The 24,927-nt window shown below is 41.1% G+C and overlaps 1 protein-coding gene across 1 annotated transcript in view; it reads right to left on the bottom strand.

Annotated features, from left to right (window-relative positions):
• Positions 1-805: 805 nt before the first annotated feature.
• The window catches only part of LOC116321622 (gap junction delta-2 protein), a 30,243-nt gene continuing 6,121 nt past the window's right edge, over positions 806-24,927 (bottom strand). Inside the window, exon 2 of the mRNA XM_031741520.2 lies at positions 806-2,146. Within this exon, the coding sequence (XP_031597380.1) occupies positions 1,297-2,146 (850 nt within the window). The 3' untranslated portion in view covers positions 806-1,296. The remainder of the gene's footprint in view (positions 2,147-24,927) is intronic.

Here is a 24,927-nt window from a genome sequence, read left to right as displayed (position 1 = left end):
TTCTCAAAAGAAGAAAAATCATTATTCATTGTGATGTGTTTTATAAAATCTGTTTAAAGTTGTAGTAAAGCGATCTCTTCTCAAGCTCTTTCGTTATCTTTCGCTCTTGTCTTTTTGTTTCGTCTCTTAGCACACGAAAAAGCTGGAGGGAGCGGAGTTTGTGCTTTAGCAGAGACTGACGCTGTCTGGCCGATCATCCGTTTGTTCATTAGTTCCTCTCAGATGTTTACGCAGCAGGAGAGCAGCGAAGGTCACTGCTGTCGTTCGAAAAACCCCTCGGGTCTGTACAGCTGTACAGGTCTGTACAGTGGAGCAGAGCAAGAGTAAGGGATAGGGCAGAGAAGGAGAAGAGGGGGGGGAGTGTTTATTGTACTCACTGTGTTTGTGTTAAAATCAACTTTTGCCAAGAGACAAAACATAAACATCGTCAGTCTTGCTCTCTTGGTTTTGGCTTGTAACGGTGTTCCAGCAGAGGCATGACACGCTGTTGGGAGGCAGCGCTTTCTCTCTTGGCGTCGGTCTACCTCAAAATCTCAGGCAGGCAAAGAGAGGAAGCAAAAGAAGAACGTTCTGTCTCCCCCCTCTCTTCCTTGGTTCATATGTTTTCCCAAAGCGTGACGTCTCCCTCCTGCTCTCCCTCACTCTCAAACTTGCCTTCATTCCCCAGAGTCTGTCACGGCTTTGACAGTTCTTCCGTTCCTCTTTTTAATAATGTTGCTGCTGCTCATCCTCCCTGTCCCATCCCCTATCCTGCCCCCCCTCCCATTTTTTTTTTCACTGAGGCTGACACAGTCCAGAAGAAAAGCACCATGGGATGCATCAAACAACCATGTCGCCTTCGAATATCCCCAGAGAACACAAAACAGCCTCTCATCTGTTTTCCTCCCTCTTCCCCTCTTACTCTCGTCTCTAGATCAGCCCCGTGAGGATTTAATTCTCCGCATAAGAAACGAGAAGCAGAGAAGGTCGTTAGTTAAAAAAGACAGAAGTATAAAATGGCAGTTGGACTATCTCCTTATGAGATCAGCATGTCTTTATTATGTATGTTTGCAAAACGAAATTTATTGTTCTCTTTGATGCTCTCTAATTTTCTTCCTTTTCAAGCCTCTGCTGACTTTCAGCGCCGCAGAGCCTGAGGTTTGGTCCTTTTTTTTTTTACATTCTGTTTCATTCCGTCATAGAGGAGAGGTCATCTTGTTTGACCTCCACACCATCTTCATTAAATTGAAATCAGAATTTGTTCATTCTCTCTGTTGCACATTCATTCCGCTCCCCCTCTGTTGTCTCCCTTTATCGTCAGACGTAGGCCGATTCGCTGGATTGCGTGCGTCCCAGGTTGGGTGGCTGAGACAGATGTGCCATGTCCTTCTTCCTGATTTCACAGATAGACTTCCTGCGGGCCTGGACCCCCCTGATGGCAGCCTTGATCTTGCGCCAGCCGAGATGATTGAGTTCAGCCAGATTGAGCACCACGCAAATGCCGCTCACGGCAAACATGAAGACCAGGAAAACCGTTTTTTCTGTGGGCCGGGAAACGTAGCACTCCACCTCCTTGAGACACGGGTAGCGGTCACACTCGAAAATCCCAGGCACACTGAAGCCGTAAAGGAAGTACTGGCCCGCTAAGAAGCCAATCTCTAGGGCGTTTCTGAACACCACCTGAATGATGTAAAAGCGGGAGATCCCTTCTTGCCGGCGAACCTTGGAGCTCTTTCCATGCGTGAGGCCCCGTGGGGCATTGGGGATCTCCTTCACCTCCAGACAGTCAGGTTCTTCCTTCCCTCCTCCACTATCCCCTCCGTGCTGAACTAGAATTCCATTTATGTTGCGGAGCTTCCGAGCCCCATCCCTTCCGCCGTAGTCCCTCTCCATTATTGGATAGAGAAAAGAGTAGCGCCGGTCTCTCTGCTTGGCTGACTGATGGACAGAGTAGGTGATAAAGCAGAGGCTGGGTGTGCACACCAGTATGATCTGGAAGACCCAGTAGCGGATGTGGGAAATGGGGAAGGCTTTGTCATAGCAAGCTTGGTTGCAGCCCGGCTGTAAAGTATTACAGATGAACATGGTCTGCTCATCCTCGTACACCGTCTCTCCGACGATGGCCACAATCAGAATACGGAAGATGACAACGACAGTCAGCAAGATCCTAAAAGACAAACAATATAGAGATAAATGGGGTTAATACAAAATTTTCCTATGGAGAATGCACTGAATAACAATACTGTGCATTTCATCTCACCAGTTGTGTTCATCTACAAGAAAACTTCCCTATCAGAAAGGTGATGAGGGGATGAGGGGATGTCCTCTCCCTAAAATACATCAGCATCTCTAGCTGGGTTATGGTAACCTCATTCCCTCCAACAGAAGTTATTTTTTTAATGAAATTATGTCCAGTCCTTTGAACAAAATGCTAGCAGGAAGTCAAAGTAACATTAGAGAGAAAACAGATGGCAGCTCACAGAGCTATTGTGACTGACTGGTACCATCATGTTTCTCTTTACTCATGTGTTAGGTGCATGGATACATTTTGCTGTACCATTTCACCCTGATATGAGGAAACTGATGAGAAGAACGTAGCTACATTTATTTTCTGGTCTTCAACTATTTTCATGAGGAGGGTTAGCTATCAGGGCTCTCTACTATGGAACCAGCTCCCAGTTTGGATTTGGGATACAGGCACTCTATTTACTTTTAAGGTTAACCTTAAAGCCTTCCTTTATGATAAATCTTCCCATGCTGCTTCTCATGATGATTGAACAATTCAACCATCTCTTTTCACTCTTTGTGTTTATACACCACTACTATATTTAATCATTAGTCATGGAAAAAACTCTTTCTCCCATAGTGTGTCTTTTGTCATATCTTTCTCCCCTGAACCCGAACCAGTCGTGGCAGATGGCTGCCCCTCCCTGAGCCTTCTTCTCTCTGAGGTTTCTTCCTCTTAAAAGGGAGTTTTTCCTTCTCACTCTCACCAAGTGCTTGCTCATAGGGGTTGTATGATTATTGGTGTTACCTTCTAATATTGTAGGGCCTTTGCCTTACAGTATAAAGTGCCTTAAGAGGACTGTTATTTTGAATTGGCAATATATAAATATGACTGAATTGAACTGAAGGGTTCAGAACTGTCAATGGCTGACTCATTATAAGGAAAACAAAGCTATAAAGACCGAAAGGCACTAGAAACAACTTAATAAAGGGTACAAAGTTAAGAGAGGTGACTTGACACTGAAATCAAATCAGGGGGTTTAAGGAAGAAAGCTGAAGAGAAAAGAGAAAACCTGTATTAACGAGAGAGAGAGAGAGAGAGAGAGGCATTGTGTCACTGTTAAGTCACTGTTCCTCCGGATAAGAACCAGAGAAGAAGAGTGCTCCAAATGTCATTTATCAGCCAGAGTAAACACTCCAGAAGAAAAACATTTATGTGCAGAGCATTGCTAACGCTACTCGTCAGTCCTCATAAGTCAACCTGCTACCTGTATCTTACAAACAGAGTATGTGTGTTTTGTGAAGAGGGGAAGCAGTGATGACATATCCACATCTAAATTTAGTCTTTCTTTTTTTTTTGCATCTTTAGGCCCAGCTAGCATAGCAACCACAGTTTAGACTCACTTAAGTTGGAAATGTGATTAATCTTGGTAATATCCAAGCACCATCTCTGTGTTGTTGGCTTTCTTGTTAACAATACACCCTCTCTCCTTTTAGTTCCATAGCAACAGGTGAAAAGGAGGTGAGCTTTGTTTGCAGATTAGGTGCTATTCCTGTGTGTGGTGTGGTGAGACAGAGATTATTGCTCCTGAAATGGGTTTGCTTGCATGTGATGACTTGGCATATCTGTACACTTTGTGAGTCTGTGTGCCTCCATTATGTCAGACACACATATTAGGTAGACTGGATTCTTATATTCCTCTCTACCGGTCTGTTTTCTTTCTTGCCAACATCTTTTTCTTTGTTCTGTTCTTACTTTAGGCATCCTTCATTTATTTTTCAGATCTTAGACCGAGCAAGCACTTTAGATAGCAAGCTTTTTGCACGCTCTATGAGCTGATGGCTGTCTGGCACTGTATTCTGCGACTATACTTGTCTAAAACGAGATTGTGCACCGCAGACAGGCTCAGCAATATTGTTAGTGTGTTGATCAATTGTTGCCTTACAGTTCAATCCCATAAATACAAGGTTTGAATTCTGTGTAAGATGTGCTCTCACCAATCACCAATGTTTAGATTAATGAAAGTGTCATAAATGATAATCGCTGTTGTTGCTTCACATGAACCCAGAGGACACGCCATTCACTGGCTCATCAAAGCCTGACCTCATTACATTTATCATGGACTTGTGGGTTTTGTGCATGTGCGAGTCATTAGATTTTGACATATAAAAATAGCCATGGATTTAGTGCTAACAGGCATTACAGTATGATGAATGAAGAGAAGCTCATTCTTGAAAAAGAACTTCACAACAAACAGTTGGAGTGTTTTGGGTGTATTTTAGACAGCAGTAGTGAATGATACACTTCCCAATTTTACATGTTAGTGTTATTTTCGTAATTGTGTTTGCATTAATTTAAATGTGTCGGTAATATTGCATATATTACATAATGCAAGCCACTAAAAAGGGGCAAGACTTGAGGCTCCTAGGTGCTGCTCCTTCATCAAAAGATTTTTTTAAGCTAAAAACATTGTGTATATATACTTTATAACAGGTGTCTGACACAGGGAGCTGTACCTGTTTGCTCTGTTAGGTCTCATCTCTGATAACGACAGTCACCAAACTCGATCTCTCCCCTGTATTGTGTTTGGAGCGTTTTCATAGAATTGCCTACCAAATAATGGGGCTTCCTGTGTGGTACAGTTCTTCATTTTGCAAGTAAAATTTTAGTATTTTTTTATTAGTCTGCACTAATTACCAGATTTGTGTCTGCGTGTGGCAGCCTTACACTTTAAGAATGCAGTTTACTAGTACTTGCTTAGCACTCAACCCTCCTGTCCAATTATGATCCCAGAATGCATATTCCAAAACCATCAGATGATGCGATGGTGGCTATATACATCTTTTAGACACAGTCAGTGTTACTATAATACATCACTATTAGTTCATTGCTGATCCTTTTATCAAATCAGTTTCTATTTAGCAGTAAAATCTAACTTTTGTGAAACGAAATAGTTACAGCATTTCATCAACTCAGTATGTAAAAGGTAAAGTACAAAGCTTTCTCAGATTTATCATATCAGTTAGAGGATTTGTTTATCTGGACACTGTTGGGACTAGACTGTGAATCCAGGGGGAGACCCATGGTGCTGCACCTGAGATCCTGCCAGATAATCATTAGATGGCATTTGGCTGTGTGAACAGTAATCTACCAATCGCACAGTGGCTTCGCCAGTCTTGCGTGGCGCAGATGTGAAGTTGAAGGGCAGAGTTAATCCTTTCCAGAGTCCAGCGGCATGCAGCTCACATGTAACTCCTATCAAAACGACAGGTCACCAGTGATGGCTTCCGAAATGAAAAATAAAAGACTTACTGCCAATCCTTTCACCTGTGATCAGCAGCAGGGAGAGAGGAATGGTGGAGCGAGGGGGAAAGGAATAGATGCAAAAAAAACAACAACAAAAAAATGTTTTTGCCCTTGTAGTGATTCCATTAAGGAGCTTAGTAAGCAGGGAATTCACAATACAATGGTGGAGAGTGTATAGCAGTAATTGTGCGCACACAAACACACATATACTGTAGCAGAGGAACGTCCAAACGGGGACGGGAAACTGTTGAGTGAACGCTAACAGAAGACATCAGCTTTCTGTTGAAGATGAATGAGTTCCAGACAGGGATAAAAAGATTATAAAGTCACCAAAAACGCAGTGTGGCTCAGACATCTTCAACTTAAATTAAAAGAGGTATGTGCCAGTAGTGTGACGGCGTGCGAGAGATAGAGAGGGGTTAGTAAAGGAAACCAGCAATGGAGGAAAATCTCATCGTAGAGAATGAATTATATAATAGCTTCCACACGCAAACCCAGTTCTGTAATCTGTGGCTGGGCCAAGGGAGGATTCTTGCATTAGGGTTTTTTTTGTTAATGCCATCGAATAGCTTTAGATTATCGTACCGCACAGAGCAAGCCCCACCTGTTTTTTTCCCTCTCCTTTTCAGAGCATTATTCTTTCTTTTCTTCGTTTTATTCACTCTTCATGCAGCTTTGGGCCCCCATTTATCTCCCTTGCACCACAACACTAGTCATCGGCCCCCTATGAGGAATAATCCGGAATAATCTTAAAATTTTGTCTGTAGTTTTCTATGTAAAGCCTTGTTTCACAGGTGATTCCCACAAAAAGAAGAAAAAAAATGAAATTCCACAGAATAAACTTCCTTCTTATCTCATGTGGAGAAATGTGCAGATTCACAATAACATGCACAATGAAATGAAGCAAAGATTTTTACAAAAAAGTTGAAATCTGCTTCATTTACATGAATTTTGTGTTGCCTTATCACCGAGTGTCTAGCCAGTGAGCATATTTATACACCGGGTAATTTATAAATATGCTTGAACGATATTACGGACACGTTTCTCAGCACACTCACACCCTCGGTTCCCAGCAGACAGTGTTTGTTGTTCCTTTTGACTAATTTATTGGTGATTATGCAAAAACATTACACCAACTCCAAAACGCCTCCTCTCCTCCAGCAACTGCGAGTCCCTGACCCACCATCTTTTTTTTCTCTTTCTCATTATCTGACAATAGAGCTCTAGCGCTAAAGGGGTGGTTGTATGTTTTGAAAGCTCTCATTACGGGCATGCAGTTAATTGTAAAAGAAATTGAACATGTACAATAGCATGAAAAAATTATAGCTCTGGCATGTGACTGGAGAAATCTTGTTCCATCTGTCTCTCCATATGTATGCAGACATACATGGACACAAACACACGCAATGCTGCTGCTGCTGCTGCTGCTGCTGCCCTGGTAATCAACACTATTCAACATTCAGAGAAATTAAAATGCAATTCACAGTGCAACCTCTGTGGTATTAGAAATGATCTCTTTAATCTATCTTTAATGTCAGTCTTTTCCAATTAAACTTTGCTGAAAAATGATAGAAATCGAGGTGATGTGGGAGTTGTTTTTCATTATGCGCTAGAGCTGGAGCTGAGTTTCAGATAATAATGAGGCATAGCAGATGAACAAATGTAGATCTCTGTGTTATGATGTTTGTGGAAAGGCATTTTTGAGTGTGTTGTATTAGACAGGGAGAAACATTGAGATGTTAATATGGTGGAAAAACATCACAAAATTCATTAACTGTGGATGAATGCGATCATGAGAGAGCTGAGGCTCTCCTAAGCTCATATTGAGGCGGATATTGAGGAAGAGGAGGGAAAGGACAGAAAATAAGTGGCTCGAGGGATCAATAAGGAACACAGGATTGTAGATTGGAAGATGTGGCAGTGGAGATAAAAAAAAAAAAGAAGAAGAAGAAGAGGGAGGAGGAAGCGCAGCAGTGGTTCCTTTACCCATAAACCCAGCAAACACACACACACACACCCCTATCTTCCCTCTCTCCCTTCAATCTCCCCTCCACTCAACTTCCCTCTGCTAGTTACCACGGCAACAGGCAAGGGGCAGAAAATGAAGGGAGATGAAGAGAAAGAAGTGTGCAGACTAGAAGCTAAGTCAACTAAAGAACAGCGTGTTTCAGCCGAGCAGGGGAACGTATTTGTCGCACCAGTCAGAGCAAGGCTTAGGTGCCTCAAAGAGCTCGATGCGAGTTCACTTTATGCAAAAAGTCCAAAGAAGAGTTCACTGAAAGAGCAAATTATGCCAGCAAGGCGCAGCAAATTATCCAGTGTTGAAGTTGTTTAGAAGTAATTCAGATTTTCAAATCCAGAATATACTGGCCCTGCTTTTAAGTGTTTGTGTGTGTGGGTGGGAAAGGGGGGCTCGGGCTCCGCAGTTATTGCATTTTAAGGTGAGAAGATAAAGGAAGTGGGTTGTTTTAGAAATAAGATACAGTAACTATTTTAAAATATGGATACATAGTCTCGACTATTAATGCTACAGTTCCAGTTTATGAAATCCCCAGTGATATTAAGTCAAAGAGAAAGCTCTGAGCTCTGTCTCTGCAGGCTGAGGAGTCCATTAGCTGTTTCAGGTTGTGATGTAAGGCTCATTGATACGGCTAACCTGCTAATCTTTTTCAGACTTTCACCTTTGGTCTCCTTAGATACCTGTTGTTTCAGTGCTTAGCTCGGCTTTTGTTTTCAAGTCACAGCACTACCTCCACTGTCAACCCTGCATCGCCGCTGCCACTCAGTTTCTATTAGTTACATCCCCAACCCGCTCGTTTCTTTATGTTATCCATCAGTTTTTGTCCCTCACACACTGACCAGTCAGCTCCATCTGGTGTCGTCTGTTTCACCTCAGATTTGTCCCTCACTGACCCTGATAATCGATCTGAATTGCTTTTTGACTTCAAATGGAGAGCAGTGGAACAAGGTTATCTTCTTGCTGTGCCTCCACTACAAATTGAATTTCCCGACATGAGCGGTCCTAGAGGAGCTGGATGGTTGCATTCATTTGAACTGTCTTTCAAAAATGCCTTTCAAGTGTCACATTTGATAGAGAGCAACTGAAAATGACCTCATCCATTATCACAAAGGAAAAACTTACTAGAGACGGGAAATAAAAAAATGACTCTGAGTTTGTTTCAGCTACATGCTGGCTAGATAGCATAACATAAAATAATATACATTGACAGCTAGCTGTTAGCATCCTAAAAGAAGACAATGCTGAAGCTGCATCATGGCTGCTTTAGGATGTCAGTGGGACAGTTTGAGCTCTTGTTGGCAGAGCTGGGGACACATCTGAGGAGTCAGAGGAATCATTTCAGAGACCCGTTTGGCCGGGTCAGAGTCTTATCTCACTGTCTGAGGTAAAATCGTATTATTTTACTATTTGTATATTCAGTACCGATGCATATTTTGAGCTAAGAGTGCACTTGTTGCAAAATGCAGTGGTTTGATTTGCCACATCTGTTGATTCGGATCAGAAAAATTGGGCTTGGTCAAAAAAATAAATGCCGCAAATTAGAATTTAGGCGCTTGGTGTGAACACTAGCATCAGGAATAGGTGCAATATGTGCAAGGATGTTACGCGTCCAGTGTGTAAAGGCCTTGAGGGTTGAGTTTTTAGTAAACTTAGGCATTAAGGGTCTGCCATAGAGGTACCATAGTGGAAAAAAGACATGTTTAACAATCTGGGAGCCCTCCATACACTGCTCTTTTGGGGTTTTGTAGTGTAGTCAGTGAACATCCTGCTGATTTCCTGTTCCACACACCAGCTATAGTTTATACAACCACATATATTTTTAAAAGCTAATAAAAAAAGCTGTGTTGTCGTCTGACAATAACCAGTGATTCTGGTTTGCATTTCAGTAAATGTTTTGCCTTTTCTACATGAAGTGTTTACCTGCATGCATCCAAAACTTGGTCAGATGTAACTGTGTGGATTACAAACAGATCCCACAAAAAACTTTGCATATTCATATGCAGATATCTGTTTATAGAGATTAGTCATTTTAATATTGCTGTATTTTGAATTACATTTTTTTACTAAAGACTCATAATCCTAAGATTAATCTCTATACTGATTTCATAGTTGGGCAGACAGTGATTCATCTTTTCTGAAGCATTAAAATATTGGTGTCTGGGACACTGAGAGCCTGAGGGCTGTGGTGTACACCGTGAGTTTTTAAAAGCTTAGCTTAAAGGCGGGCTGCAGATGAGTGCTAATAAAAAGCTGTAGAGGGGTAGAATAAGAACTGAGTAGTTTTTGGGAGCCGTGGCGCTTCAGAAAAAGAAGGGACACAGTACTGCAGCATGTTGAAAGGACAAGTGCCTCAGCTGAGGCAGTTAAGGCTTGTACCCAGAAAAAAATACTTTTCAGAGGGTCACAAAAAAGTCATGTAGGTCACTTTGGAGACAGTAATTAGGTATATAAGCTCTTAATGATGTTCAGCAATAAAACAGACACAATATTGCAGATTTTTTTTCTTGCACTAGTACTAAAAAATCTCCCCCATCTCCACCCTTTATCCTGCTTCTCTTTATTTCTGCTTTTTCTCTGAAAGGTTCAACTCTTTATCTCTCCTGTGTGTCTTAAGTGAACCAGTTGTTAACCCAAATCCAACCAACAGCACGGACAGATTTAATCCTGTCACATCAAATATGGATGGACACTTGTCGCACACTCCCTCTCACAGTCTGTCTGTTCCTTTGCCAAGGTTTATCAATAGCTCGTAGTTCACAGCAGGTCATCTGGCACCAGGTTGGATCCAGCCTCATACAGGAACCCTGAGACCCACACACTCTCACACACACACACCCAGGGGGATGTTCCGGTGCTTCAGGCCAGCGACAGAAGGAGTGAGGGGGCTGCCCTCTCCCCTGCTGACAGACCTTTATCCTGCATGGCCACCCACCTCACTACATGCACACACACACACATATATAATCACATGACAGACACTCTAAACTAACTAAACTAAAATACCGAGACCTGTACCACCAGCGATTGCACTGAGCACCAATTCTGTCAGCTCACCCGGGCTAAGGACACCTTTTCATGCACATGTGCGTGCACACACATAGACATTTAATCAGATACACACACTCTTCCAGCTGTTACAGGGCATCACAAAGCCGATTGTGACTGACATTGCTGGGTCTGTCATCTCAGGAGAAGATGAATTTCTAATACAGAGACCAGTGATAATAGTTACCGGACCTTTGCTCTCGAGTCAGATGGCATCAGGGCTCCGTAGCGGTTTACTAACATTTTGCGGTTCTCTAACATGGAAAACTGACTATTCACCTTTGCAGCTTGCTAAATTGATTTTCTCGTCTTTCTTGATATCTGGCAAGACATGAACTTTGCCACGATTTTGCTACTACTTTCAAGATTGACAAACAATGATTTTGGTCTTGGTGGCCTGTTGGACGGCAAACCTTAAAACGTATCTTTGCCTTACAAACACTCAAAATTTCATCACACACACATGAAAATCAAGGTCATAACACATAACCATATTAAATGAAAGCAGTATAAATACATAAGCAAATTAATGAATTGACTTTTACGTTTTCAGACATTTTTCCGTTTGCCAATGGAAAAAGTAAGGTGTTAAATTTAATCAGCACACACTAGCTTGCTGGGGTTTTTTTCTCAAAGGCATTTCCATCTGCAGTACTTAGCAGTATTCATAGAACACTACAGTAATTTACAAAAATGTCCTGTGTTTTCCAGCATAGTGGTGTGACTACAGTTTTGTATTCTGTTTTATCATTAATGAAGATTAGATTAGTATACTATTTTCTTGCCGATGCTCAGGTAGATCTACCTTGGCAACAGAGCATGTGATAGAGTTCAATGGAAGAACACGACATTAAAAATAGACTTTCTAAAATTTACTCACTGATCATTCACTCTGTATCAATGGTGAGACTGAAAAAAGTGAAAGGAGTGAAATGAGTCACCATGGCAACAGAGCAGCCAGTGGGAGCATTGGTTTTTTGGGGGGTAGGTTGTAAGGTCGTGATGGAGGAGTGAGGCACGAGCAGGAGAAAGAGCAGCAGGACAGAGGAAGCGAGCGATTGCGTGGGCGGGAGACGAGGGATGGAGCGGGGGTGGGGGTGGGGGTCACTGGAGGGAAATAGAGAAAGACAGAGAGAGAGAGAGAAATGATGGCTGTAATCCGGATTAAATCAGTGGGTTTTGGACAATCCCGAGCTAGGACTGTCCGTGCCAACTCCCCACCCACCGCGGCAATCCCGTGCCAAGCCCCAGCCCAAATCAGCCTCTTTGGCACATGCAGGGAGCCTCCATGACACACAAGCAGACAGCACATGGCCATGCAGGGAACATCCCAAACCCACTCACACAAAACACACTCCAGAAAAAAAATATTACTAATACCTATTTTTATACAGTGTTTCTACCATCACACAAATCAATGACAAATATGAATGACTGAAAGACACATGACATAAAAAATTTAAATGACCTTAAATCCTGGGTTTTATATATAAGTAAAAGATCGACATAAAGTATGAGAAGAATAGCTGCCACTGTAGCTGGTTTAAAGACACAAGCGTGTGCTTGCTTCGGTTTTTACCACAATTTTAATGATATTCTAATCAGTGTTGGGTAAGTTACTTTAAATTAGTAACTCAGTTACATTACTAGTTACTTCTCTAAAAAAGTAACTCAGTTACTTCAAGTTACTCGTTACTTTCAAAGTAACTAGTTACTAGGGAAAGTAACTTTGGTTTTACTCAGAATTCTCTTGTTAATGTGTTGCTTCCGTAACTGGATACCCAGCAAGATTGTCAGTCTTCTAGCTTGCTTACTTGCCACAAGTGCACTGTGCCACCTACCAATAGAAAGGAAAAAATAATGTGCACATTTCCACGAGAGAAATCCCACGCCTGGACCGTCGTTGACCGCCGCCATGATTCTAGCCTGCTTTTTACATCCAACACAAAAACTGCAGTCGTGGTGCTTTTGATTGTACTCAGAACTTGGAAATTCTGCCTTCTGAATAGGAAGATGTAGGTAACACCAGACTGCAGATGAGCTGCATACAGAGCTGGACTGGGACAAAACAATCATCCCGGGCATTTTGACTAGAGACCGGCCAACCATTATAGGAAAAATCATAAAGCCTTTGAATGAAAATAAACACTGTTGTGACAGTGATGTACACTGTTCTGATGGTATATATGTATCAAGCTATCAATGGTTTGTTGTAAGACTCAGATAATTATTTTTTTAAAAGCGAGACATTTTAAATGAGAATAATAAAGAAAAGTATTTCCTTGTCCCCCCCTTTCCCTGTTAATGCCCTACATGGACCCCTGGCAAAAATTTGCTAGACCCGCCCCTGCACAGTTACCAGCTGTCACCTACATAGAAAAGGATCCTGGTGTTATTTGTCTCTCAGAAACAGTTCATAACTTCCCTTCAACTCATTCATGTCACCTAAAAGGTAAACCTGTTTCTCCATCACCTGTTCAGCTCTGATGATTCAATAAGGACATCTCCTGGTTTCATCTGCATGTTTCCCTCTCACCAGATAACCAAACCGATATCATGACCAGCAGCTGTACAGTTGTGGCTCCAGCAAACATCAGCTGATACTAGAAATTAATATTAAATAAATTCTAACAACAGCTGATCAAGCTTAAACGTGCTGCTGTTGTTTAACGCGACATCCGCTGGTTTCCTCTTTCTGGCGCAAAGTGGGCGATAAATAAACAAGAGAGAAAAGCCAATCAGCTGATCATTGATCAGTTTCATGATTGAAGTAGAAACAGGAGAGGGAGGGGGAGAGAATGAGAGAAGAAGAGGCAGCTGTGCAGCAAAGACATAGAATAACTCCAGCTTTGTGTCTTTTTCATTGTAGCTGAAGTCCGGGACAAACTGTGTTCCTTTTCACCTCAGTACGAAACGCGTAATATTTTCTCTGAATACGAGACGATTCTGTTTTTTACAGGACGGTTGGCAACTCTAATAATTAACCATATGAACAAAATAAAGTTCAACATCAGTAACACATAGCACCCACCCAGCTGTATAGAAACTCCGTCATGCTAGCTAGCACGCAGTACGAAAAAGTCATCATACCGAAAATAAACTCCACCTAAACTTGGTTTATATCTGACCCAGATAGACTGCAGGTCATAACTTCTTACCTGAAGTTCAGTTCACCTGACACTCGGACCGGCGGCCGCTTCGGGTCTCTCCTCTTGCCTCCCTTTTCCTTCATCCACCTGCTGGCCTCCACCACTTGCTAATGTTATTGAATCTGTGGAAGCTCCGCGATATCCACCACACGGCAACGAGTAACGAGCCTATCTAAATCCCAGTAACGAGTAACGCGTTCCTGGTTTTGGCATAATAACTAGTTACCATGCTCGTTACCACAATAATAACGTAGTTACTGTAACGCGTTACTTAATAACGCGTTAGTCCCAACACTGATTCTAATACAGAAGCTCAGAGATATACAGATATACTGAGCGACATGTTGGAACATTTTGAAAAACTGAGTTTGTGGAAAAAATTTTGCAAAAAAAACAGACAAAGTCGATGAGATAGAAGCAAGTAACTATGAGATGATGTTGCGGCAGCAAGCAAAGGGACCATTGCAGTGTATACTGGGGCCTTAACACGGAGAGACAGACAACCATTCACACTCACACCTATGGCCAATCACTAATTAACCTAACTGCACTTATTTGGACTGTGGACGGAAGCCAGAGTACCTGGAGAGAACCCACACTAATATGCAAACTGCAGATAGAAAGAGCAAGATGTTTATTTTGTTTTATTTAGCTTTTTCATTTAGGAATAAAATATAGTGCATGGCTGCCTTAAAAATGGCAACAGACAACTGTGTCCATCTTTCATATACAGTCTATGGTTTTATCCTGATTTTCAGAGGTGTGATCACAAACTGCCTGTAGTAAATACATATGTTTTCTTAGCCTTTCATTTAAATAGAAATAACTGAGTGATAATTGCCTAGAGTTAACTATTTCTTTCCATTCCCTGCTAAGCTCTCCCATTAAGATTTCACATGCTATTTGTTGTCAGAAAGCTTGAAGTGAAAAGCTTCTATCGAAACCATGTGATGTGATATGAATGGAGCCTTGATAAATGCCACACAGATGCCTGTTGGGAGACACAGCTTTCTCCAGTAAATTGCAGCCAGCATCACAAGTCTTTTCTGCTGTCATTCTACAAGTTGTGAAGTCTAAATTTATCTGTATTCACCTCACAACACTGTCTACCAAGTATCTCTTTTTTTATAATTAGCTACGAGAGTGGTGCAAATGCAGCCTACTGCTGAGAATAAAGTGCGCTCCCTGCAGCTCTGCCTCACCGCTTAATTGAAGAATCTGCAAATGGGATTGTGTTTCGTGGAGTGTGTGTGTGCCGAGGTGTGAATGCATTGTCACCCCTTATCTGCTTGCTGATATGATCAGCTGCAGACATGGGGACTGTGACAGTTTTGGCAGCATGTACGTTCGTGTGAGAAAGCGTGTCTATGTGTATGCTCCTGCCCCTGAGTGATGAGTAAATATAGTAACCGCACTGCAAGCTTACGCACATGTTTGTATATTTGGATGACCATCTGGTTATGAGTGCGCACATGTGTGTGAAGGGGCATTTGTGTGAGAAGGCAGTGAATCAGATGGTGCAGCATGTTAGTCCTGACAGAGATCGTGTGTGTCTTAGCAAGGTGTAAGGTGTGTGCACTTTCGCTATTTGTTTATTCGTGTTGAGTCAGTCGCACTGTGCAGAAGCTGATACTGCCTCTGAGGAATAGTCATCACAAACACGCACACTATAAACACCAGAAACAGATGGATCGACCACAAACCAAGTGGTCCTAACAGTAATCTGAGTGAAGTGTTAAGATGCAGTTGAAGATGGGAGTTGCTGTGTGGGGTGCAAGGGGGATAAATCAGTGTCAGAAGAATATCCTTTTCATCTTCAAAAAGCGAGATGGGATGAGATAACAGGATACATGGTGATGTGTAGAGGAGTGGTTTTATCTGATCAACAGACAAACATGATGATCAATCAAATAAAATGGAAGACCGTCTTTACAAAACCGGCATGATAATGCTCTTAGTCGTGTCTCACAAAAGCATATTGTATAAATAAGACAATAATCTCACAGCCCCAAGCTCACAAAAATAGACCCAAGTGAGAGAACATCAAAAGCTGACGCTCTGCTTTGTTCCAAACAAAGATCAAAGATAGATATTTGTTGTAATTTTAGCCCTCATATTTTATGTAAGTTGCTTTTTTTCCCCTGCTCCTAACCTTTTTATAGCACTGAAAACAGCCAGGCAAGGATGAGTTTTAATGACATTTCATTATCATTAAATCACAGATTCACTGTGTTTTGTAAGCGCTGCGTGCACTATACACTTACAGATATTCTGGGTGGCCCTACACGGGAATTTGTTCCACTGTAATCAAATGTTTAAATATTTCAAACACAACTGTCACCCTTGGTAACAGCTGTGTTTAGATGCATAGGAGTGCCTTAAATACAATCATGTGAAGAAGTAAGATTTCACAGGACTTTTATGTCCAGTCCTGGACAACGTTAAGTACAACCTTACTGTTTCCACAGGAATTAAGAGTAGAGGTAGCAGCCAAGTGCTGCTAATCAAATGCATTTGATTTACTGATAATTAGAAAGCGTGACCACTGCTGTAAAAGCAGAAGCCTTGGCAGTTTGCTGGTCTGGAGCATTCAGGTATGTGTTAACACAATGCCGCAACCTCCCCAGGATTGGACGTGGCAGCAAATTCACTCCGAGGTCGGACCGAGTATTGCTTAGGGAAAATGCAAAAGCTACATCTCAGACTCTAGTGGCCTCAGTTAACATGTTAAATGTTAAAGTTAATGACAGAACAATTAGAAAAAGACTGAACAAGTGTGGCTAGTTTGGAAGCGTTGCCATTAGACTTTTCTCTCTACAAAGAACATGGCAGCATGGCTTAGGTTTGCAAAGTTTATCTGAATAAACCAAAAAGACTTGTAGAACAATAGTGACTCAGTCACTAATATGCATAAGGAAATGTTCTTATCCTGCACAAAAAGTAAAAAAAGTGATGATAAAAAAGTGAATCAGACTTTTTGCAAATCCTTGGGGTCATGCTCACTGCCTACAATTCACATACTATCTGCTTACCACTATACTGCCATTTATTTGTATAAGGAAACAAGTTCACCTTGAGGTGGAAAAGGTGGTGACAATGTTGTTATATACGCAGGGGTGCACATAAGTGGTCCGCAGGGGCGCATTCGCTGTCAAAATAAAAGACGCACACCAGATAAGAAGTTGCAACGCGCGTTTGCGTACATATAAAAGGCACTGTTTTTGATCGCTAGAGTGGGATTTTCACAGCATATTCTGCACCACATCTCTGTGCATTCATCATTTGTTTGAAGCCAGCTCACCTCCTGCAACCACTTTTTCGAGAATACGCGCTTCTTTTGCAGTTTGGACTCCTTTTGACATTTCTTTGGAGGAACACCAAAGTAATTGCTTAAAGGAGTTTGCTTCTTCGACATCTTTAAGAGTTCTAAACAAATGTCTGTCCTCCTCCAGAAAATCTTATGTACGCAAACGCACGTTGCAACTTCTTATCTGGTGCGCGTCTTTTATTTTGACAGCGAATGCGACCCTGCGGACCACTTATGTGCATCCCTGGTTATACGAGACAATCCTCCAAAAAAGGTCAAAAAGATTTAGCAGGACAAAGTCTGACTTAAGAAAAGTAAATGGCTTCTGAAACGGAAGCCAAAAAAGGCACAACTTTCCAAAGGGTTTCCATGGACACATCATAGAAGCTGTCAAACACTGTAGTAAAGGGTAATAATTTGGGCTTGTTTTGCACCCACAAGACCCCCCAGCACATTAGCGTTACTGAGTCGTCTATGACCTCCTCTGTACAGCAAAGTAGAATCTGAAAAGCATAACCTGAAACTAGGTCATCCAACAGGGCAATGAGCAAATCTTTGTATCTGTCTATGGATGCAGCTTTCTGACTAGGATAGCTCACATTAGCTAAATAACTTGGCAGTCTAAATATGGTCACTTCTGGCCCTGAAAAACCAACCAACCATTTGCAGCTTCACAATGAGAATCCACTAGAGGATTACCTCATGGTCCATCATCTTATCCATCTTTTATTTACAGTCTGTGAGTTACATCAACACCCCAAAACCACATTTACTGTGGGTAGAGGTGATTTTTGTAGTTTAAACTCATTGTCTGGCTTTTAAAAAAAAATAAATCAGGGATCCAAAAGGTGGAATGTTTGCTTTACTTTGGATTCAGCTTGTGCCGATAAAGCATGAAAACCAGCATGCAGTGATGTGAAGTTTGTTTATGATAAATAATTCATTACATCACTCTGAGTATCATGCAGTAATACAGATGAGCACAGGGACTGCTTTTCTCAGGTGGGTTTTCAAGTATTGACTTTGTGACAACACAATAGTGGATACCGGCAGGTGGTTCTTAATAACTGAAGGTGAATCAGAAGTGCGTGGATGCACCACCAGGGACACAACTGGTTCTGCTTTCCACTCCATTTTGTAAAAAGTAGAGCAAACCATATGATAACTGCTATGGATTCAGTTGCAAGTTGGATTTACACTGCTGTTGGCAAAAATGATTTTCACTGCACTGTTCTCAAGTGATACGAAGCTAATGACTGCCTGGAAGGCTAGAAAAATGTATCAGTCTAGAGCTAACAAGCACATATATGATAAGTAACAATAAAGCCTTCTAGATATTTCAACTATAATTACTTTTTACAGCAGGGTACCAAAGTTAATGTAGCAGTGCTTTAAAAAGAAACAATATCTTATAAATGAAGATAAGACTAAATTGCCTTAGATAGCCATTTTTCCAGGGTGGATCCCATGTTTTTGTGTGTGTGTGTGTGTGTGTGTGTGTGCGGTATTGTCCAGGTTAAACTAACCCTCCAGTATTATTCTAACACTGACCTGCTCCGTCCTCCAGTGAGGTGCTAACACTAAACCCATAAGCCTTGCTGAGTCACCCCAACAGGGACAGCTTCCCTATGAGGCTCTGCAAGGTGAATTCTTTCTGAACTTTGACCCCTGCTCTAATCTTCATCCCCTCCACCCTTGAGATGTTTTTATAAATTGATGCCCTCCTAGATGCACAAAGCAGATTGGCATTAATGTACAGGTTTATCATCTACCTTCAATGATGTCTTACAGTGTAACCAGTAAGCTGTCAGCCTGTAAATGTCATGGGCAGCTGTGAAACCCAAATCCAGTACACAGTATTTAAAATCAAAATCATCCTTTAATGCTGTTTAGAAATGTTTTTTTAAACCCTAGCTGAACTGAATCCAAATATTCAAAATCACTTGGAATAAATTCCTCAGAGAAAACAGAGCAAGAAAGTGAACAGCAATCAGGGACAATGCGACAAAGGACAGACACAATCTGAGCATTAAAATACACAAAGGCTGATTAGGTAGTCGGTAAATAAAACAGGTGTAACCAATCAAGCAAAAGAAGATTTAACAAGAAACAAAAGGGAGTTAGAAACAAATTGAAACTCAAGGAATGCAGAATAATAAGACTATATTCATGAACTACGAGCTTGAGACTAAGTACGCTAATGAAAATACTAGAGATGGCACGATACCACTTTTTTATGTCCGATACCGATATCATAAATTTGGATATCTGCCGATACCGATATCAATCCGATATAGTGTGTTTTTAATCAATAAAACTGTTTTTTTAATATCTTGCTGCATTTTGTATAAGTTCATACTCAAGTTTAAATAAACAACAACACTAAAGCTATTCTGTTATACCTGTGTGTAAAAAATACACTGCACCCAAAATATTTCATAGTTCAGCAATACTGATCAATCTAGTAAACCTTACCTAACTTAAAACCTAACTTAAACCTACTCCATCCTCCCTATCCTGGTATTTTAAAGAGTACTTAGCAGAAATATTAAGCAACCTAACTAATAGGGTTGCAAACTCCCAAAAAAAAAAAAAAAAAAAAAAATAGGGAACCACCCCCCACCCTCCACCTCATGATGCTTAATCGATGTAATCAACTTTAATTTGATGCAGTGTGAAAAAAAATGCACAGAAACAAATTATTTTTCAAGAATAATTAAATAGATTCAACATCTTTCTTCAACAGAATTGCAGAATTCACAGATGGTACTTTCCCAAAGGAAAAACTACTATAGCTTACTAGGGTATATTAGACTTAACAGCTACTATATACAGTAATGGACTTCTATACATTTTACATCAGATTAAAACTTTGGGTGTAAGATTCAGATAATTATTTATTAAAAGCTAGACATTTTAAATGAGAATAAGAAAGAAAAGTATGTCTTTGTGCCCCCTTTTCCCTGTTCATGCCCTATCAGCCCCCTGGCTAAGCTTTGCTAGATCCGCCCCTGCACAGTTACCAGCCGTCAGCTACGTGAAAAGGATCCTGGTGTAGAAAGTAATATTAAATAAATTCTAACAACAGCTTATCAAGGTTAAACGTGCTGCTGTTGTTCAGCCGCTGGTTTCCTCTTTCTGGCGCGAAGTGGGCGATAAACAAACAAGAGAGACGGACTCGCAACAGAAAAGCCGATCAGCTGATCATTGATCAGTTTCACGATTGAAGTAGCAGCAGGAGAGGGAGAGAGAGAGAGGCAGTCGCTCCATATATCGGTTGTTAAGCTTAACATGGGAACGCTTTACAAACATTCAGAGATGAACTTACACACTTGCTTTACTTCTCTCTGGGATAACTTCCTCAGAGATGAATTGCTGGTTTGGTAGCGAGGCTACAAATACACACAGCCGCTCTATCACGTGACGCATACTGCTGCAACGTGCTACGGTTATGAGCCGAGTTACGCCGTGTTGCAAGTTTTGTGAGATGCTTTTTTGATATTTAATGGATCGGATTACATTTTTTATTTTTCGCCGATATCCGATCCAGTAATTTAGGTCAGTATCGGACTGATACCGATACCTAATATCGGATCGGTCCATCTCTAGAAAATACATTAAGAAAATATCAATGTTAAGCACGCAGTGTGGGTGCTCGGTCAAAGACCCAGGACCATGACAGTAAATGCCATGTCAACCCTGACCTTAGCATATGTGGAGCGTGAGATTGAAGCAAGGAAGAATACGCAGCTGGGGTACAGCGAGAGGATGGGGGAGGAAGTAGATACGAGGTGTAAGCAAAAAGAAATGAGAACACAAGCTGCGTAATTACATGCAGTTGCTCTCTTTTTCTCCCCCAGCTACAACTCTGCCTCTATAGTAATCCCAATGGAGGCTGGTTGTAGTATTCCAGCCATGAAAGGCTGTGAGCAGCTAAAGAGCAGCTCTTTCCTGCTCTGAGGGCTCATTTCCAGGATATTTGTATCTCTAGAAGGAACACTAATGCATACTTGTGAGGCACCTTCAATAATAAACTTTTGTTTGACATTTCATTTCCAGATGCTGCATGTAATTAAAGTTTTATCAGCAGCTGTGTAGGAGCCATCTAATGTAGCAGGAATGGCACGAGTCTTACTCCCATCAGTAATTCATAATCTGGCAATATAACATGTGAGGTCATTTTAATAAGTGTTGTGTGGTAGCACCGTGAAGGCGCTGACATTACAGCCGGCAGCATCTCAGGGGTCATTACATATGAATGGAAGGAAGTGTGAAAGCAGAGACAGAGAGGGATGGAGGGAATACATGTTGGCGGTCTCACTTGGCTCCCTGTTAGAGTGTCTTTTTAACAGTCTCGCAGGGGAATCTGCCGCAAGCGACACGATATCGCAGCCTCTTTCCTTTTTTTCCTACAATATAGCATCATTTGTGAGCTGAGTCTAATTATGTACAAACAAAATCGAGCGTAGCCTCCATGGGGTTGCGAGTGCTCCACAGGGACTTGCTAAATAAATGCACCATGATCTAAAGGTCATGTGACGACAGAGCTGCAACTTGCCACCAAACAGAGACGCATCGAGTTGCAGTTAACAAAGGTCACTAATAAATATTGGTTTTAGCTTAATGCATGAATTGGACTGTGCTGAAAAGTGGCATACACACATACATGCACACATATATATGGATGAGCTCCCTGAGTAAACTCTCTAGAGATTTACAAGAGCAGTGCTGAGGAATCCCACTGAGAGAGCAGGCCTTTGTCAAGAACGAGATGGAAACCTTGACTGGAAACATACAGTATTGATAAGCACCTGCTGAAAAGTCTGCATGTGCACAGACACGCTGAGATCAAATGAAATCCTCCATCATCTTTTCTTCTTAAGGGAGAAGCTAATGAACTGAAGCTGCGAGGCCTACTTGAAATGCACATCTAAGCAGTTTGAAGGCTTCAAAATGCTCTAGACAAAGTGCTCGTCAGATCATCTAACAGTGTCTGAAAACCTTTGGGTGCATTTGGTCAGGCTTACAGTAAATGCTTTACATTTTTTTAAAGCAGAAACAACGAGAGCTGAACGAACTACAGTTTGGGAATTTAACCCTTTCACGCATAGTGGTCATTATAGTGGACAGCTATTCAAAGGCTGTTTTCTTGTATTTGTGTCAGTGTTGATGTTATACTTGCACATAAACCACTACATCGGACACTGATGTGTCACTCCACACCAAATTCATAAGTCAAAATGTATGTTGTCCACCTAAGTGGACATGTAACAAACTCTTAGAAAAGTACATGTTTAAATAATGAAGTTCAAAAATCTTTTTTTCATGCCTAAAGATGAATAAAAATACTTGATTGAGGTTGTCATAATTCATCCATGAAAGGGTTAAACAGATTAGGACTAGAAATGTAACTACACATCAGGTCGATGCACCTCGCGACTTCTGGGATTGTTCTCTTCAGTACTGACAGTTCCTCCTTTGCATTTGCATCTACTTTTCACAGAGTGAGAATAACCATCATCATCTCAATGTAAGGTGTAATAACCATAGCATCAATATGAGGACTCACAAATGTCAGCAAATTCCCAGAAGTGGACTGTAAAAACTATCCAAATGAATGTGAGGAAATGTACAAAGAAGTGGAAAAACTGGAAGGACAAATATGTTTGCCCCCAAAATAAACAACAAAAAGCAGGAACCAGCAGGGAAAAACGTCCCGGCATTTTATTCGTTTATTTCAGCCTGCACTGCATATAAAACACCAGGACACGACCACATGGTAATTAACACATTAATAATGTAGCAGCACAAGCATAAATGTCGGCAGTAACATTGGTCATAGCCTCTACAAAGATTCCTCACAGAAGTCTAAATCCGGCCTTAGATCAGAATCAGAATACTTTATTAATCCCAAAGAACTATGTGGTCAGAGTTGCTTAAAGACAGTAAGTACCAAACTAAATTTAAAAATACAATATATTACAAATGATATAGTTGATATAAAATTGATTAATATTGTTATTTTCTCTATAGCTGATGTGCAGATAACAGCATTAGCCTCCAAATATGCAAAAGAGTGTAATTTTCTGTAAAAATGTGAAAAGTCATGTTGTATTTGAAAATTAGATATTTAAATATTCACTTTGAGAGCAGCTTCTTCAGAGTGCTGCATTATCTGTTGATTTTGCTAAGCTAAAGAATTTACTGAAGTCATAGAAGTAAATTATTTATGAGAAAATTAGATCAAATGCAACTTCTTTATTCCATAAATACACGGCAGATCGGCTCCTCTGTCAGGCAGCCAAGAGCGAGCAGTGTCACCTAAAGAGGCTCAACATAAGGACTGAAAATCAGCCAGAAGAACTTATCCTGATGGCTCCAGAGAGTGAATGTCTGATAGAAAGACATGCAAATGCTTGATTAAGGTTGTTCTTTTTCCCAACAGATTCTGAAAAAAATTGAAAGATGAAGAGGATCATGTTTTTGAACTATTAGTATCATAGAGTCATGTTTTGTCTCTTGCTTCTAGATATTTTTATCTTATGAACTTTCATTTTAGTGTTGGTTTTTTCAATTTTTTGCTTTTATTCTGGATCCTTTGAGGTCGGCGCTTCTTTCTTGTATTGTCTCTAGTCATGCCTATTAGGGCTGTCAATGGACCTGTTTAACACTGCAGCTCATAAATGGTGATGCTGATTGTGAAGAGACACTTGAACTTTTATTTTACTGTCTTTGGGGTGGATCATTGAGAAAGCCATTGTAAGAATAAATATTTGGCCTGCTAATTAATATCAAGGTTTATGTTAACAGGCAAAAAGTCAATGAGGTACTTAGAGGTTTAATCGCTCACTTAACATTTCAGTCAGTTAAACCCATGAGGTCATTTATATTGCAAATGGACAGGCCTGAAAGTCTGTTTCATTAAGCAACCTGTCTTCTATCAAGCGCCACTTTCCATTAGATTATTGGAGATCAATATTAGGAGGTGGGAGGATGGACTTGCATGTTTAGCAGTCCCGCGCTGGCCAATGGCAGCTGACAAATGAGACTTCCGCATATGGAAGGAGGACCATAGCGACAGAATGAGTGATGTGTTGACAGTAGTTAAGTGGCGAGTGTTATATCACAGCTTGTGTTCAGAGGCTGTGTGTACCAAAAGGCAGTGCCACAGTCCATCGTGTGATCCCGGAGAACTCGATTTACACCTGGGCCGCTGCTCGTAATGGGAAGAATAAATCACTGCTAGCAGGTGAATACACAAGAACACACACACTCGCAGGCAGAACTAAAGCAAGCGCACATGATCTGCTCCCAAAGTACACCAGAGCTCATGTTTTACGTACAGCCTGAATGTTTCTGTAGACACACACACATATAAACCCTGACTGTAGAAGGGACTCTACAGTCAGGGTCGTGTGTATTCTTACACGAAGGAGTGTTATATTACCGCTAATGGGTGCGTGACTCATGTATGACAAATCGACTCAGGCACACGCTGGCATCGCCTTAGGGACAGCAACCTGTCCAGTGCTTCCTTTCACAGGACGCCACCTTCAGTGACCAATGAGATGAAGGAAAATAGCAGGGGAGAGACAAATGGGTTTAGGACTGATGGAAACAAGCTTTATTAAGAGACTTAAGTCCATGATTACACAGAAAAAGCACAACATAAAAAAATAATTTAAAAAAAATATATTTAAAACATGAAACAATATTCTAAATATAATCTACAATAAATACAAATATGACATTACACATAGCGCAATTATAAGAAATCAGTTTACACAAACACTTCAACCATTGATTCATTAGACTGGATGAGTAACAGGAAAAATTCATAGTGGGATTCATGAGCGCTGAAATTATACTGTTAGCAGAACCATTCAAACTTTCT

The sequence above is a fragment of the Oreochromis aureus genome, linkage group 14 (genome assembly GCF_013358895.1).
Source record: "Oreochromis aureus strain Israel breed Guangdong linkage group 14, ZZ_aureus, whole genome shotgun sequence".
NCBI lineage: Eukaryota > Metazoa > Chordata > Actinopteri > Cichliformes > Cichlidae > Oreochromis > Oreochromis aureus.
The sequence above is the reverse complement of the archived record's forward strand: the minus strand, read 5'-3'. Positions and strand labels throughout refer to the sequence as shown.